This window comes from Oryzias melastigma, linkage group LG8, assembly GCF_002922805.2.
Source record: "Oryzias melastigma strain HK-1 linkage group LG8, ASM292280v2, whole genome shotgun sequence".
Lineage (NCBI taxonomy): Eukaryota > Metazoa > Chordata > Actinopteri > Beloniformes > Adrianichthyidae > Oryzias > Oryzias melastigma.
Window position 1 is genome coordinate 18,488,531 of NC_050519.1, and position 17,910 is coordinate 18,506,440.

General features: G+C 40.7%; 2 protein-coding genes across 3 annotated transcripts; one reads left to right on the forward strand and one right to left on the reverse strand.

The window, feature by feature from the left end:
- The first annotated feature begins 1,743 nt into the window (after positions 1 to 1,743).
- Positions 1,744 to 10,604, forward strand: tefb (TEF transcription factor, PAR bZIP family member b). 2 transcript variants are annotated; one of them, XM_024272122.2, is made up of 4 exons: positions 1,744 to 1,994; positions 6,250 to 6,762; positions 7,209 to 7,411; positions 7,681 to 10,604. In XM_024272122.2, the coding sequence occupies exons 1-4, from the start codon at positions 1,889 to 1,891 to the stop codon at positions 7,894 to 7,896; spliced, it is 1,038 nt and encodes a 345-aa protein (XP_024127890.1). In that variant the 5' UTR covers positions 1,744 to 1,888; the 3' UTR covers positions 7,897 to 10,604. The 2 variants fall into 2 exon arrangements, with proteins under 2 accessions (XP_024127890.1, XP_024127889.1); XM_024272121.2 differs by lacking the exon at positions 1,744 to 1,994 and adding an exon at positions 5,434 to 5,749.
- A 583-nt stretch (positions 10,605 to 11,187) lies between these two features.
- Positions 11,188 to 17,769, reverse strand: LOC112145924 (protein Tob2). The gene is made up of 2 exons (XM_024271412.2): positions 17,543 to 17,769; positions 11,188 to 15,277 (listed from the first exon to the last, which is right to left on the reverse strand). The coding sequence occupies exon 2, from the start codon at positions 15,120 to 15,122 to the stop codon at positions 13,914 to 13,916; it is 1,209 nt and encodes a 402-aa protein (XP_024127180.1). The 5' UTR covers positions 15,123 to 15,277; positions 17,543 to 17,769; the 3' UTR covers positions 11,188 to 13,913.
- Positions 17,770 to 17,910: the final 141 nt, after the last annotated feature.

Sequence of the window (17,910 nt, forward strand, 5' to 3'; positions counted from 1 at the left end):
TGATCATGGAAGAAGTGATCTTCTGGAATGAAGAAAGCAGATCGAGAGAGTTGGTGGTAGAATGAAAATGGTCTTTTAAACAGGAAACTTTAAGCTAAGAAAAATTAGGAAACAGTACAGTACAGGGGGATTCAGCATGAGGTGGAAATGCCAAAAAAGAAGTTACATAAAGCAGAGAAGGTAAAGTTTGCAAAGCCAAGGAACAGATGGAAGGACATGCAGCAGGTTATAGTGATTGAGGACAGGGATGGGTAAATGTTGACAGGTTCCATAAGTGCGATGCAAAGATGGAAGGAGAGCTTTGAAATGATGATGAATGAGGGAAATGCTGGGGAGCACAAAGTAGAAGAGGTGGCCTTTGTGGAGCAGGTAATGGCAAAGATCAGTGGAATAAAGTGATCAAGACATTGAAGAGGAAGAAGAAAAGCAGTTGGTTTTGAAAACAAACTTGTAGAGGTACAGAAGTGTTTGGAGATTTGCAGTTGGACAGTTTAACAAGATCATACACGGAGAGGATGCTTAAGGACAAAAGGAGGCTGTCTCCTTTTGTCTATTTTGAAGGACAAGAGAGAAGTGCAGTCATGGAAACGACAGAAAATCCAACCTGAAGTCACACATAAAAAATATGGGAAAGAGTAGTGGAAGCTCTAGGCGGAACTTATATACATATGAAACCATATGGGTTCTTCTAGAGGAGAACAGAGAAGGTCCGGTTGATCTGCACTGTATCTTTGTAGATCTAAGAAAGTCTATGATGGGGCACAGAGAGGAGCTGTGTTTTGGATGGGAGAGGAAGAACATTCATGTTGTGCAAGATGTGTGAGGAAAACAGTGGAGTGGTGTTGTGTAGGTGTAATAAAGGTATTTAGGTGGAGGTGGGACTGGACCAGATCAGCTTTGAGTTCATTGACTGTGGTGATGGACACGCTGACAGGAATCTTTGTGGATCATGATGTTTGCATCGGTCGTGAGAACTGGGAGCAGGAACATCTGGACAGATGGAGGTTTGCTCTGGAAGGAGGAGGATGGATGGTCAGCAAGGTGAGGTTACAGGAAGAAGAGAAGATGGAGGAGGAGTTTATACTTCTAAGAAGTTTAATCGAATGTATTTTATTTGAAATTCTGAGGAGTCAACTCAAATTTAGAAAATGCAAATGCATAATACTTTTTTTCTTATTTCTAAAATAGATCGAACTCATGGTTGGAGAGAGTTTTGCTAGACACCAGTGTTTGGTGGTGAAGAAGATAAAGAGGGAAGATTAGAGAAAAAGGTGGAGGACTTTAGGTTATGTCAAGGTACTTTACCTTATTTTAATTTAGTTTTTTTTATTTGCCTAATTTAATTTAATTTATTTACTATTCTGCCACACCTTTTCGTTTCTCAGTAAAGCTCACCGAACACTTTCTGCTAGTATTTTAGTAGATCAAGTGTTATTTAACTGAAAAAGAAAACTATTTAGAGCGAATATTTCGAGTGAAACAACTGCTGTTCTACTGTAACTTTGTAGTGCATTTCATAAAATGAACGGTAAATGTCGCTAAGACATTGGATTGCTCTACCTTTCTTACCTGCGACACAGCCTGAGAGCTCACCTTGAAATGCTTATTGTTGTTATTGCACTCTGAACCCGCCTACTGGTCTGTGATTGGCTGTTCTGTTTGAATGACGTATCTTTCATCCAATTGTATCACGTCAACAAGGAAAGGGAGCACGGCTTCGTTTTTTTTTCTGGACTATAATCATCCACGCGCATGCTGCTGTCCTCGTGAGGAGAAGTTTGTGGAAAGTCACAGAAGTCAGACGGACAGAAAAACAATTTTCTCATAGTTTGAGCTTTTCTCTGTCAGTTCAGTTTGATCGCAGTTGGTGTCGAACTAAGTTCTCATTATGGCAACAGCGAACCAAGTGATGTTTGGAGACAGAAGCGATTTCCCGGAGCTCCTCAGGACGCTGGTGGATTATCCTATTTCTTTCTCCGACTTTGATGACGTTGGTAAGTTTTTATACCTAAATAAATATGCAAAAATATCTATTTTGGCAGCTCAGTAAATTGTTTTATTTCTGAATGTTTGGATGCAACATGTGTTAATTTACTGCCTTCCTTAATGTATAATCAGCATAATAAATTAACAATCTGCAATGTAAACAATTTCATTTATAGTGAAATTTTTTAATCTAATAGTAACGTCATGTGATTAAAATGCATTTTTCTTGTGTTTGTGTAGCTTTCTTTATTTATTAAAAATATCAACTATGATTATTTTAGAATTGTTTGGTTACACTGGAGATTAGATTTATGATCAATGTATTCCATCATTATTCGAGCTATTTTCTGTCAATTATTTCCTATGTTGGAACATTTTTGCATTTTAAAAGTCTGCATTTTTGCAAATTTAAAAAAGTGCTAGATGGATTGTGATAATTTCAGGATATTCTAGTCTCCTTTAGGCATGGTTTATTTGGTGATTTTTTAAATATATATTTTTAGTCTCTTTTTAGATGAAAGCTTTAAGTTTCACTCTATAAGCCGACTGGTGCCTTAAAATCTAACTGCGAGGTATATGATGCAACAAGATTGAAATAGACTTTCTGCAGCTCTTTTCGTTTGCATCATTAGGGGTTTTTGGTTATATTTAAGACTGTTTTTGTGCCTCAGGTTTCTTTTGGGGTCAGATTTAAATCAGCTGTAGATAAGAAAGAAAAAAAGAGGTAAAGGTGGGGTTCAAGTCACATGCTACTAAATTTTTTACTTAAAACTAAAACTGCATACGTTACATACAATGCATACAATTTATTCCACTTGCACATTGTAGATACATATTTATACCTGCTAAAGCACTCTGGATGGATGCAAACTGCATTTCGTTGCTGTGTACCTGTGACATGTGCAATGACAATAAAGTTGAATTCTATTCTATTCTATTCTATTAATCAAAATGCATTCCAGTTTTAGTAAGATTTATGGTTATGGTCAGTGGGATTTTCTATCTGTAAAAGCATGAAGTACGTTGGGGTGAGTGTCATGGTTTGGACCTGTTTAACTGCATTTTTACCATAATAACATTACATTAGCAATAGATTACATTTTATTTTATTTTTTAAGGGAAAATGTTGTTTTTGACCTAAGAGAATATTCCTTCGAGCAACACTGCAAACGTAGGCTCAAATGTTTGACACATGAATCTAATAAATTTAGCTTTCTATTCTATTTTGCATGCATGAAAACATTCCAAATCTTATCTCTGGTGCAACTTAGAACAGAAAGCTACATCAAAACAGGAATTTTGCAGAGTAATTTCTTATATACTCTCAAATGTTTGCTTTTAATCTAAAGATATGTTTATTTAAAAGCAAATACAAATTTTGTAAAAATGGCAGAATTAGAGAATATCTTTTTTACAATACAGATATTATCCTTTATACAAGAGGTGCTGCTTTAACTATTAAATAACAAACAATAAATCGTTGTGTTAGTCCTTAAGTTTAACTCGTATCCTTATAAACTAGTAGACTACCAAATCAGGCATGGTGTGACAAGTTATTTTTGAGCTTCACACCTCTGACACCCTCTTTCAGAACATGTTTCTCAGGTGACAGGTTCACCTGGAGTCTCTGATAATGATTCAGTTCTCCTGAACATTTTCCATGAAAATGTACTCCAAGAAATGTAAAGATAATGTTCATTTACTGGAACTGAAAATTATCTGTAGCAAACTATATCATAAATTCTTCTTTGATTAGTTTAGGATGCATTTGTTAATTTAATTCACCAACCAAGTTGTGGTGGAACACTAACATTTTAAAGTGTTCTTGATTTGCTTTTACATTCAGAACTAATCCAACTAGCAGTTGATCAAATACATAAAGTTAAACAAATGTTTGCTATTAGAATTCAAAAGGATGCATGTCAGTACCAGACAGCTCCTAAGAGTTTGTCTCCATAGAAACAGGATAGAGCTTGATTTTTTTTTTACTCGGAGCATCAAGGCATACAAAAACACCTCCACAGCTTACTGTCAGCTTGTAAATAAGCCTGAATCAAACAACCTGTTACTGCATCCACAGCTTTATCTCACTTATAAATATTCTAGGCATACCTTATGCATTCATCTTCATTGGAAGAAAATTTAAAACAAAACCTACTTTTATGCTTTATTACAAATTTTTTATATATTGTGTAAAACATCTCCATGGTGCTGAAAAAAATGTTTTTGATGATTCATGTATAATTCTCCTATTTTATTGTCTGAATGGATGTAAACTCTAAACACAAAGCATAGCCCAGTTTTCTTTTCTGTGCTGATTTAGGGGAAATAAACCCTCAAAGCAGGTGTTGGCCTCCTGTTTTGTGAAACTCTGGGATAACCGCTTGGATTTGCTGTACATCTCTAAATTCAGACCAGATGGACAGAAGCTGTTACTCCCACAACATCTTTGTAACTAGAAACTGCACACAATGCTCTGCTGCACAGTGTGTTGCTGCGTGATGCTGTCCGCGTGCATGAAGAACAGACACTTGGAGGGGAATATTACCGGATTGAGACATCAGAGTTCAACCCTGGAGAGTGCGAAATGTTTTGTAGAATATATATATATAAAATAAATTTTTGTTAAAGTTATTTTAATCCTAATAACAATATTTGTTCAAAAGGAAAAAATAAACATTAGGACTCCTTTATTCAAATTGTCTGCTTTATTTATTTTATTTTGAAAATAGATTCCAGGATTACACCCTTCTGTCCCAGATAAAATCATATCGACAAAGGTCATGCACACTAATGGTGAGGTGTGCTTGTCAGAGTCTGAACATTCTGTCTGAGAGAGGCAGAGGCGTTCACGGTCTCGTGTTGCAGAACGTGACATTTTTAGCTTTTGTGATTCTAGTTTTCCATTATATTTTCCTTTACAACCGCGAAAATTGGTCTAAAATGTGTTTCGCTCTTTCACGCGCTCTGACATTACAACTGACCGTCTTTAAATGTGTTTAAAAACACATCAAATGGACAGCTGTTGGTGCAGGAGGCTTTGACATGGAGTGTGTCGTTTCAACAACACGTGCGGAGGCTCTGTAGCCACGCCCCTCGACAGATTGAGCCTTCACGTGAGTGGGGTGGGGGCTGAGGCACGTGTTGGTCCACGAGTGCCTTGTTCCTGCACGGGACTAGAGAAAACAATTTGGGTGTGGGTGCGTTTTAATCTGCAGAAGGAACGTAGTTTAATGTTTTAGCATTTTAATGATATTTTTTACTGGATTAAATTAAACATATATATATTTCCCCAGAACATATTTATGTTCATGTTATTACTAAAAAGTAATGGTGACTATCATAGAGCTACACAGCACCCGCTACAATCATCATATTAATATTCTAGCTCTTCAGCCAATCAGATTGCGCCGTTGTGTGGAGGCGCGGCACATGACTCATGAATAACCAATGAGCGCCCTCGGTGTGCTCTGGAGTGTCGTCTTTTAGTTTTTCTGTTCTAAATCGCTCACATTTATAACAAAACAGGCCTCAATAGCAGATAATATTTGATAATATTGTTTTATCGCCAGCTTCCGTCGCCAACTTTGCTCCGTCGTCCTCGGAGCCTAACAGGGAACAATGCCAGGCAAAGCCGCGGTGACATTGGCGCTCCAGCCCGCTGGTACCGTCTCTCCAGCGGCTCCGCAGAAGTCTTTCCCGTTTGTTTTGAAGAAAATTATGGATATTCCTCCTCCAAATATCCTGGCGGAAGGCGAGGACGGTAAGACTTAAACGCGGAGGGCGCAACACGGTCTTCCTGCTTTTGTTCTGCGACATTATTTACCGGGTTAAAGCTGAAAATGAAACCTAAAAAAGTGAAACTAGTGTTTTCCTGTGTACTTTAGTGAGACAAACCGTGTTAAATTGGCATGGTAAGGTTCGTTTTTCAAACGTCAGTGTCACCTGAAGCAGACACACAGAAAAGAACAAAAAGTTCCAGTTCCTCTGCGCCCATTCCTAAACAAAGAGACGCCACTTGACGGCACATTCTGACAGAATTACTGTTGAGAGTTGTGAAAATCACACAGATATTGAGTTATTTAGCTGCTTTGTGTTTGGGTGTTGGTTTGTCTAGAGGTCAGGCGTGGAACAGACAGACTTCCTTTGAGCTTCCAGTGTTTACTCTTGAACCACACACTCCTGTGCCTGCATTTATGTTTGCTTTGTTTCTTAATGGCTTAAAAATCACTAACTAACTAATGCTGTTTTTCTTTTGTGTAGACATCGAGAAGGAAAAGCTCTGCTCCTCTCAAGATGTGGACGGAGGTGGGGCTGTGGCGTCCAGCACTGATGGCGGTTCTAGAGGAGGTGGTAGTGGAGGCAGCGGCGGCGTTTCAGCCTCCCTGACCCCAGCAATCTGGGACAAGACCATTCCCTACGATGGAGAGACGTTCCACCTGGAGTACATGGACCTGGACGAGTTCCTGCTGGAGAATGGCATCCCCGTGAGCCTGGAGGAGGAGGAGCTGCAGAAGACTCTGGCTTCGGCAGACGGCAAAGTCAAAACCATTCCGAAAACGGTTGCAGCTGCAACCACGACAACTGCAGCTCCCATTGCTGCTGAACCGTCCGCGTCAGAGCCAGCTCCCTCTGAGAGCACCACAGATCCAGATGAAACGGTGACGGTCACCACACTGCAACCTGCTAAACTAGATGAGGAGGAAGAAGAAGAAGATGAAGAGCAGGTGGAGGCACCTGAAGAGGCACCAGCAGAAGTGGAAGTGACCAAGAAAGGTAAATCACATTTAAAGGATGAATTTCTTTGTTTGACAAAAAAGACATAATTTTATTTTGCTATATCGAGATTATGAAGATTCACACTTCAAGTCCTGACCTTCACACTACACCAACCTGCAAATCCCCAAGTTATCTTTTAAGAATTATAAGCTGAAAGCAGACGTGTTAGTGCTTTGTGGAGAATTCTCAAATCTGTTGCCTCAGGCGTAAGCAAGCTCAGCAACAATTGGAATTCAGAGTGCAGCATGGAGCATATACCAAACCATCCGAACAAGCGAGACCGCTCTGAAAATGATTGCAGCGTTTGCAAAATAACTAAGCTTTTTGGAGCAAATATTAACTTTAGTGTGTTTAGATTTAGATTACATCTAACATTTATGGTTATTGGGTTTTTAATGAAGGTGAATAGATTTATAAATATGCATTTTTTCTGAACTCTGTAGAAAGGAACACACCCTCTCCAATTGACCCAGATGCCATTGAGGTGGACATCAATTTCCAGCCGGACCCCACAGACCTGGTTCTGTCCAGCGTTCCAGGCGGAGAGCTGTTCAATCCTCGCAAGCACAAATTCTCTGATGAGGAACTGAAACCCCAGCCCATGATCAAGAAAGCCAAGAAAGTGTTTGTCCCTGATGAACAGAAGGTACAGTTCTACCTCAACACACTCATATTTACATTTTATTATTATGTTATTATCTTGGTATTCGTGAGCTGAGTTTTCTCCTTTAGAGGTGGCAGATTTCACAATAGGAACATTTAGGAGAATTTGAGGAAGATTAGAGGTTCTGCAAACACAGCAGCAGCAGGAAGGATGATCTCACCACCCCACCCCAAACTCCTGGTTTATTTTAGTGAGATAGAGTTTCACTCCTGTCTGTGTTTTTCCTCTGACTCTCATTGCGATTCCCTCAGGATGAGAAATATTGGTCAAGGAGGAAGAAGAACAACCTGGCAGCAAAGCGTTCCCGCGATGCACGTCGGCTGAAGGAGAACCAGATCACGGTGCGCGCCTCCTTTCTGGAGCGGGAGAACGCTGCGCTCAGACAGCAGGTTGCAGAGCTGCGGAAGGACTGCGGCCGCTGTAAGAACATCTTGGCCCGTTACGAGGCTAAGTACGGCCCACTGTAAACAAAACAAACGGAGGAGCGGATGAGACAGAGGCAGAGCTCCCTTCCCCACAGAATCCAACACAGACTCAAACACCAAGGGAATCTAAATTTGCAACGTTGTCCTCACTCACCCCCCTAGTCATTGCGTTGATCTCCTGTGGCCGTCGGTGACGCTGGAGTTTTGGATGCGCGCTGGCGGGCGGTGAGGCATGATGGGAGCAGTGGGTCTCAGGACGGCCTGTGGAGAGCGCCTGGCTCCTACACTGAGAGGAAGTGGACTGTTGGGTGGTCCCACGGGTGAAGGTGTGGAAAGTAGTGCTCATCTCAGTTTAAAAGCAAAGAGCAGACCTGTATATACAGATTCCACACAGCACTTCTCGAGGTACTGAATCTAAATCCGGGTTGGCCAGACAACTCCTGCTTTTTAATATTCAATCCTACATCCTGCCACTCGGTAAAGCAGCAGGAGTTGAAATGATGATGGTACATTCATTCTGGAGGACAGGGATTAGGATTTTCTTCGTGTGACGCCAAAACATTCTCTATTTCACACAAAAAAACGGCTGTGTGTACAGTATATATCTATTCCTGTACCCTTTCATTTAGTGTGTACCACATGTAGTTAATCCTTGCACTTTTTAAAGACAAATTAAACATGCACAGGATGTGCAACACCTGGTAGCAGTACCTTATCTACCACAGTAGCTGCTTATATTGAAACTACTGTGATTTTATTTTGTTATCCTCCAGATTTTAGATCTGACTGCAGAGTCTCGTATGGTTTTATCTGAGGTCTTCAGATTTTTTTTATGACTTTCCAAAGGGATAAAGAGAAAGTTTTCTCTGTGGCGTACGCTTGTTGACCTTGACGGCCCTCACTGGTGGAGGGGTATTTTAAGCGTAGAGATGTTTATTTTACTGCACACTGCAAGTAGAGATGGGTAGAGACTGACTGCCAAACGTGCAGCAACTGGATTCTTTATTTTCTATTCAAATAAATAGTAGCCATGCCCAAAGCGGAGCGCTTCTCAATGTTTGAAATCTCTCACCGTCATCACTTGGTAGAACTGAGACTCTTTGATGAACCCAGCAGATATCCCCATATTTGCCAAAAAAACAGTGCCACAAAATGTTGATGGTAACAAAGCAATGTTGACTAGAATTGAGCACCAAGTAATGGATCGTTTTGATTTCCTTAAAACCAATGATTGAGCAGGGATTTCAGTGTGTGTTTCAGAAAACGTTTTGTGTGCTTTTTTTCTTCTAAACAAGGACAAAAGGTTCTTATTTACCTCAAACAGCACTTAAAAGTTCTGGATGGTTCTGAGTGAACCTCAGGGTGGTTTTGGTTGAAGCAGAGAGCACATACAAGGCAGCTTTTCAACAAAGTGGCTGAGTCTATTTCTAATGTCAAAAACCACATTGCAGACTGTTACAAGATCCTCTATCCATGGTGTCCTTTTGCACATGTTAGGATCAATCAGCTCATAATCATGGCAATCTCTAAAAGAAAACTTAATGTGGCAATAATTATCCGTTATGTTATGCCTGTTTTGTTTCAGTAATATTATTGTATGTAAATTTGTTCCGATGTACTAAATGGGAATATCCCAAAGTCCTTTGTGCTTCCAGTTTAGATCCTCTGTCGTAAAGGATTCTAATGCATGAAACCCAGTAAACCTGTTTTTAACTCTGCGTTTCCCCTTTGTACGTTTGACACAAAGTGTACTTATGTCTGTAAATCATCGCTAAGAGCTGGGATTGTTTTTTTGGATGGTGGTTTGGCTCTGTTTAAAGAAAAAAAAAAAAACATGTTAAATATGCGCCGTTTATAATCGGCACACCACCACCTATCTGTGCAGCCAGTTATTGACAAAACAGCAAGTCTGTAGTAAAAAAAAAGCAAAAAAAAACTTCTTTAAAGCGTCTTAAATTTGCTAAAGATGAGTCACACACTGGATCTGCTGGTGCTCTTGTGTTTTCAAAGATGTTTGAGCTTTTCCACAGTACAGCGTAACGGACATTTTTACTAACGTGTTTCATTTTGTATTTAAGCTTGCTGTATTGCTTAGACAACGGTGTAGCTGATGAATGCAGACTTTTTTTGTTTTGTTTTTTTTTTACTGAAAGAAACAATAAAAACACTCCACACAAAACCAAGCGAAGGTATGAGCTGATGAGGCTGAAAATTTATGTTTAGAATATGTAGCAGTGTTTTTTTTTCCAAACATTTAAAATAAAAACCAATTAAATCAATGGTTTTTGCCACCTGCAGTTGGATAGCTAACAGTGTTTTATTTGAAATATCTGAGCTGCTTTCGACTGTTATATTCTGAAATATTAGTAAAAAATGTAAAAAACAGACTTTCTTGATGGAATCTGTTTAGTAATATCCAATCAGGTCTGGGTATTTTATGACATCATAAATACAGAACAGTAGTTGTAGCTTTTTTCCTGCAGGTGGCAGAAATGGGAATTTTTTTTTGCACATCTTGGTTTGTTTTAAGATGTAAATAACATCAACATTTTGGAATCTTATTGATTAAAGATGCTAAAAAATACTCCAGAAGAAGAAAATATTGATTTTTATTGTTGGGTTTTGTGGTGTCTTTATGTTTTTCTCATTTTATATGAAGGTGTTTCTTATTTGTAACAATGTATCTGTAGTACTTTGTTCAGACTGTACCTTTTAATATGCATATGGAATAAAAATCTAATGACTCCGGATCTGTTTGTGTCTGAGTCACTGAGGATCTGCAGCACTGCTGATGGGAGAACAAAGGGAGCTTAGTCTGGATACAAAAAATAAAAACATGCTCCTCCTCCTCTATAAAAACAAATAATATACATGTATTTTTGTTATTGGATTTGTTCTGCAGCTAAACAGGTGTTGGTTGAGCTGCCCTTTCATTGCTGCTCATCAATATTCTGGAGAAGTTACGTAATGATCACATCGACACGCAGGGGACCTGTGTTGCGTAACAGCAGCCTTAAAAGATGCATTCACAGACATGCGCACTGCAGGGAAGGAGGCGTGTTGAGCTGAGCAGGTCCCTGCGTGTTTGCCTCTACTCCTGCCGGACAGACAGAGCTCCAAATGATGAAACGTAGAGCAACATCTGCAGGCCGGGTCCATCTGAGGTGGGCGGTGAACAATCCATTTGAGAAATCCCTCTTTGAATTATTGATCAAACATCACTTGGATTTGTTTACTGCAGTCAGAAGATGCACATCACCGCTCCACAGTTTCCACAGGATCTGCAGCATGTTCAACTTTTAAGTCTGACACGCACAAATCTCAAGCTCTGCACAAAGGATGACACAAGCACTTTATTTCCCATGCTTTACTTTTTTTTGCCAGTCTGTTTTTATTATAAACTTAAAAAAAGAATCTGGTACAATAAGAAACTGCAGTAGTAACTCCCCCATTCCCGAGGGGCAGCACAGAAAACAGGTCATTGCATTTCAGTTGTGAAAGATTCCTTAAACATCTACAGGGTGTACAGATCGGATACAAAAGAGGAAAAAATAAAATACAAGCAAAAAACAAAGCAATTTTTCATATTCATATAATCATCTGAGCTTGTATTTCTATTTGACTCTTAAATGTTAAAGTCTACATAGAAAATAAAACTTTGACAATGAAATATTTCCATGTGCAAAATAACCCACACACTGTTATAAGGACACCAGAGTACAAAATTATTCTTCATTTATCGTCATCCCTGCTTGCCTTCATTTATAATCGTTTACAGCATCAGTGAAACTCACAACCCTGAACTGTTGTGACCAGGACAAGACGTGAGATTTTCAAAATAAAGCTTATTCTAGTTTTTCCTTAGATTATTTAAACTAGGGCAGCCGATTAAATTAAAATGTTTTCCATAAAACTAACGAGAAAGTAGCCCCCCATCTTTAAGGTTAATATTAGTGTTGGAATTAAACTAGAATAATTAACATTTTTGCAAATACAAAAAAGTAATTATGACCATTAGAGGGAGGAATTGTGGGTAAAAAGAGAAATAAAAGAAATTAAAAAATATCCAATTTAGAATACATAAAATATGGAAACTATAGTACGATGCCCAATATACAGAAGTTTAAATTAATTAAGAAGGTCAAAGGGATTTTTAGATTGATATGCCCAAAATATAAAAATAAATTGTAGGAATTTTTGGTTTAAATCTACTGCCTTTTACGTTAATATCATACGGCTTCGGAAGTCTAAAGAAAAAGTATATTGGCCGTTTTTCCTTCATCAAAATCCCGCTGTAAACATTCCCATCTCGAGCCATCCGAGCTGAAGAAAAAATACATTTACCCGTCATTATAGACAAATGTTGTACAAGGTACAATACACATTCAAAACTTTATTCTGTACATTTTTATTTTCTCTCAATTTGCATATATTCATGTTATTTTCTGAAAATATAAATTTAGCACATATGAAACTAAAAAACAGAACTTTAATATTGACAAGCATTAAATATGTTATAGAAAAAATGTTATTTCTTGCATTTGTATCCCCACCTATTTCCTTAAAAATAAAAGAAAAAAAAGTGTGATTATGAAAAATCAAATACAAAACAATAGTGAAATGCTTCAGGTTTGAAAATGAAAAAAAAAACATTCAAATTAACAGCTAAAGAATTAAAGTTAAATGCAACCAAGTACAAACTTTCTACATTTCTAAAGCATTTTTAGAATAAAATGTGCAACAACCAAACGAATGGTTGGGAACTGATGTCTGTTGACAGCATCAGGAACCCAGTGTTAAAGTGCAGGACAGCTGGAGGTTACCTTCCCTGTGATGGCTGATCAACAACAACAACATCATCATCATCATCATCATGTGACCTCGCTGTGAAATGAACCTCCACAGAAATGCCGCTCTATGTCCAGAGGAAGCCGAACTGTACTGTTCTGATTCTCAGGCCGAGCAGCAGAGACTGCAGGAGAATTTCAAAAGGAGGGAGAGAATAGTCTGCGCCTTTTGCTTCAATACCATTTAAGCTCACTAGAAACGTGCGCTGGGTTTTAAAGCACCCCCTGCTCTTGCCAATACACAATGGACAACGCACAAACAGAAACATCTCCCCTTTTGTCTCACTTCCCCTCCATCTTCCCGTCTCTTTCCATCCTGTGTGGAAAGAAAAAAAAGCCCTCCTTCATAGTCAAAGTCATGCTAAGCCATTTGTCACAATCCCTACTGCTTAGCTGCTGCATCCCCTCCCCTCCCCTCCGCACCAGCCCGTTCACCTTCACATACTGCATGCATGTGCAGATTAATGCAAACAGCTCTGTACGTTTCCCAGAATTCCACTGAGGAGTTAGCACCTGGTTATGGTCCATAAACGCCGATTCATCGGTCTCACATTCACAAAGGCTCCTTCCAACCTCTACAGCTGCACCGCGCTCCCCAACACCATACATTCAACACCGCAGCCCTTCAAAAAACCACCTTCTGCTCCATTTCTTTACTAGGGTCAAAAGCCAGAAGGTGAAAGGCCTCCTTCACCATCGACCTCGGAGCTGAGCCACAACAAACTATAGAAACATCCGCCCCCCAGCCCTCCCCTCCCCATCTCTCTTTGTATTTTTGGCCAGTAGGGCAGAGCAGATTGCAGAGCAAAGTGCTGACTTTTCCACAGCCGTTTTTTTTTCCTGCAGGACCTGGCAAAGTCCTTATTCACAGCATGACAGTGCAGTGCAAAATGGAGCCATACTACAGTCGGGTCCAGCAGAACACAGATGGACAACAATCAACGCAAAAAAATTACGTTTAAGAAAGAATAACAAAAAAACTCACCCCAGGAAAGGAAAAAACTGACTAGAAAAAGTTATAGATAAACGGGTAGATAGTGAGGTTATCTAGAGTTAGAAATCAAGAAACAATAACTAGTTGAGGAGATTTTTCTTGGTAGTAAAACTGAATCTAAACAGCACTGGATAGCTTGAGAACAACTGGTTAAGAAAAAAAATATGCTTAGCATCACTGTCCAGCTCCTCCTGTCTCAGCTCTTTGTAAACGAAGGCTTAGTTGGCCAGAACGACAGGCTGGAAGGACTGACTCGGGTACTGCAGGCTGTAGCTTCCCAGTCCTTCAACGAACGGCGGCTTCTCCATGTAAGAGATTCCGCCGCCGCTGCCAATGATGCTCATGCTCTGGGTCGGGGGGGTGGAGAAGGAGTCAAAGGGCGGGTTGGTGCTGACGGTGTGGGGGGGCTGGAAAGGGCTGGCATGAGACTGAATGGGCTGAGAGTCAGCATCGAAGAAGAGGGGCCCGGGGGATCCTGGGTAGACGAACTCTTTGGCGTTGGGGGAGAGCTGGCTGGACATGGGGGCTCCGAGGGAGTGCAAAGACAGAGAGAGGGGCTTGTGCTTGATCAGTTCTGGTGCAGACATGGCGGTGGGAGAGCGGGAGTGCATCCTTTGAGGGGGTGGCAGAATGACGCCGGAGCCAGCCACCGAGCCGGCCCCACTGCACTTCTTCATTTTGGTGGATCCGAATTTAGTGGCGGCGAAGCTGGCAGTGGTGAAGGTCATGGGCTGTGGGCGGGTAGGAGGAAGAGTGGTCGCTGGCTGCTGAGGGGGAAGGTAGGGAATACCGCTGCTGGGTGGAGATGGGGTGGAGATGTTGGAGGAGTGGGCCCCGGGGTCCGTGGGCGTGCTGGAGCTGGGGTAGCTAAACACCCCCGGGCAGGGCTGGGAGGAGAGGGGTGTGGGGGAGCTGGACAGAGAGGGCAAGAGGGCAGGAGATACCTGGCTCCCCACTGGAACAAACACCTGAGCATCTGGGTTAAAGCCCATGGTCTTGGCCTCCTCAGCCTCTCCACCTCCTTTACCCTCTCCTATCACTCCCTCTGCTCTCTCACCATCACAGCCGAGGCCTGGCGGGTCCTCCAGGTAGAGCACCTTCACTGCCCCCTGCTCCCCAATCTGATACGAAACCTCATAGGGGTCAATCCACACGCTGAGCTCTGCTGGCACATTCGCTCGAACCTCCTCAGTGTCCAGGCCGCTCCTTTTGGCGGCCAGCTCCACCACAGGGTCCCTCTGGGCTCCCAGGTGGATGCAGCGGAAAGCAGAACCTCTCATAGGAGCTTCAGGGTACCAGTGTCCCTCAAACCGAGACACGAGTATCCTCTCCAGCTCCTCTCCGAACAGGTCAGCACGGCGCCGAGGCAGCTTGTTGTACAGGTAGGACACAATGAAGTTGAGGGCGACCTTAACCTCCAGATGCATGGCTGCACCGGTGCCGTGAGAGGAATACGTTTGGGAAGTTGGTGCAGAAAGTGTTAGAGTTTGCTCCTGTGGTTTTATTGAAAACTGTTGGAATCTTTTAGGGTCACCATTATGAAGGCACCTCAGAGGGCAAGCAGGCTGCGAGGAGGTCCCAACTGTGAAGACAGAACAAAACTGAAAAAATAAACATTTTGAATAAAGTCTCATCACTGCATACACTTCTTAATTAAAAAGTAAAATAAAACAGCCCAGTTCTTACTCAAAGACAGAATCAAGAGACAGCTTAAAGTCCCACTCCATTTATATTTTCATCTATTGTAAAATAGTTCCCAGTGGTCTTTTAATCATGATTATGCCGTTTTTAGAAAATATTAAAAAGCCTGTGACGTTTTTTAAGACAGTTTCTGCAGAGCTGCATGAGTTCATTAGAATTTTTTTTTCTGGGGTGTTTTTGTGAAAGTAACAAGTTAAAATCCCAGCATTCTGTTGCCTTCACTCTCTCCTGCTAACTTATAGCCCCTCACAGCCCTAAGCTAGTGTAGCAGAAAAAAATGGCGAGCAATACTGGAGCCATCTAGCAGAACAGTTTTTAACCACATACCAGCTCAGATGAGGGGAACGCAGACATTAATGGATCTATTTGTCTGCAAGTGGATGCATCAGAATGGAGGCAAAGGAAGGAGACTTTGACCTCAGTTGCTGCATCACAAACCCAAGCTTTTACTTTCATCTACTCCTGATCAATCACAATTTGAATAAAGAAATGCAATTTTAATCTTAAATTATTGTATGTCCTCCATCATGAGAAAAATGCTTAAAGAACACGTTAAAAACACTATTCTCTCTGGAGTGGGTCTTTAATACGATGCGTTTATCAGCTGCAGGATGCAGCTAAATGCAGCAGACGCTGCATATGAGCTTCAGAAATCCTGCATGATCTAAATACGATCCCATAAAGCGCTCTTCCATCTAAAAGCTGCATGCTGGCGACAGAGCAAAGAGTCAGCATGGAAGGCGTGACATTTCACATTAAAAAAATACTTGATGTTCAGGAAAATGGCTGGACCTTTAGATAAAAACACCATTTCCCAACATGCAATATGCCCCCCCACCACCACATACACACACACAGAACACATTCACCTCCCTGCCAGATGGGGATTCAGCAGCTAAGATTAGAAGGACACCAGATTAAAGACAATTTAATGTTATTACAGATAAAGCTGCACCGGCTGGACACAGGGCTGCAGGAGTGCTGCAAAGAACAGATTTGCATTTTTTTTTCTTTTTACATGACATTTACAACAAGACACGAACAGGATCCTGTTTTGCATCATCCCTGGAACAAATTCCTCCTCAACCATGTCGTGTTCACACGATGGATCCGGCAGTCCATCGCCTCCAACCACAACCATCATTCCTGAGAACACTTACTGCACAAAGGGCTACTGCATTTCACATGTCTCCTTAAGAGAAAAATAAATATTCAAGACACAATGTCATCCAATGACAGCAGAGGAGCAGCTCCTGCATGCAGATTTGGTTTCTTAAAAATTAAATAATATGATTGATCTATCATAATTTCCCTTCTCTCAGTTGGTTGGAGTTTAAATATACAACCAGCTACTTCCTTTTTAATCATTTTATGTTGCAGGAGATCAAGTCAGAGCATGAGCAGGAACCAGGATGTTATTGTTTACATGGGCTTATTGTGAGTTTGTGCTGCTAATAATTGTCAGCCTTTCATTTATTTATAAGAGACACAATGGATAGAGCTAGTCTTTTTAAAATAAGAATATATTTATATTCTTTTTGGGAAAACAGTTACACATAAAGAGGCCTGTTTGTACTTTTGCACATGATGTGCTGATCTGCGCTTCTGATCTCTGCCAATCCCAGATCTTCACTCACTGATGGGTTTAACACAACAAAATACTAGAAAAAATATGCAGAAGATGGAGGAGAAATATGTAGGCTTGGACATAAGATTCATAAACTGAAGATTAAAGATTCACCCTAGAAACTAATAAAGGGAGCAAATATGAAAGGTTTATACAAATAAAGAAAACCTTTAATTTCTCTTGAGAAAACTAGCTTGAGGTTTAATTGAAAATGTAACCCTGTTGGGGATTTAACTGTAAAGACACGGATGCTATTTTGGAATGGACATTTTCGTGGTAAAATTATTACGATAATGTTGTTTTTATCGGCTGCTGTTTGAATAACCGGACAAGACAGAAACAAATGGAGCAACTGAGCCAGCAAAGCCATTCATTACAGTCGGCGACTCTTGATGGGAAGCCAAAGGTTCCAAATGGAAAAACACCAGCACATTTCAATGAACTAGCGACTGTCAAATCCTCATGATACACGAGGAAAATGTACAGATTCTATTGAGCAGGTGAATTTCAATTACTCACCTATTAATGCTCGACTTGAGTTAAGCTAGTCCTCCTTTTAATTCCTTCGGTGATGTGTGTGATTTTAAGGCGGAGGGTTCGAGCGAAGCCTTCAAAATATTTTCACTTCGGTCAATTTCTTCCAGTTCTGCTCACATTACCCCTCACTTTGAGGCTCTCTAGTTTGTCCTCCGCCGACACTTTGCACGGAGGATTCAACGAAACTTTACTGTTTGACAACCCCGCGTATTTATACACTGTGACTCGCCCACACCCCCTTTTACGACGGGGACTACTTTCTTCATATAATAATAACAGTTACCTTGTATTTTTTTCGTCAGCTGTCAATCATTCTGCCATCCTTTTGCTGTTGCGTGTCGTGCAAATTT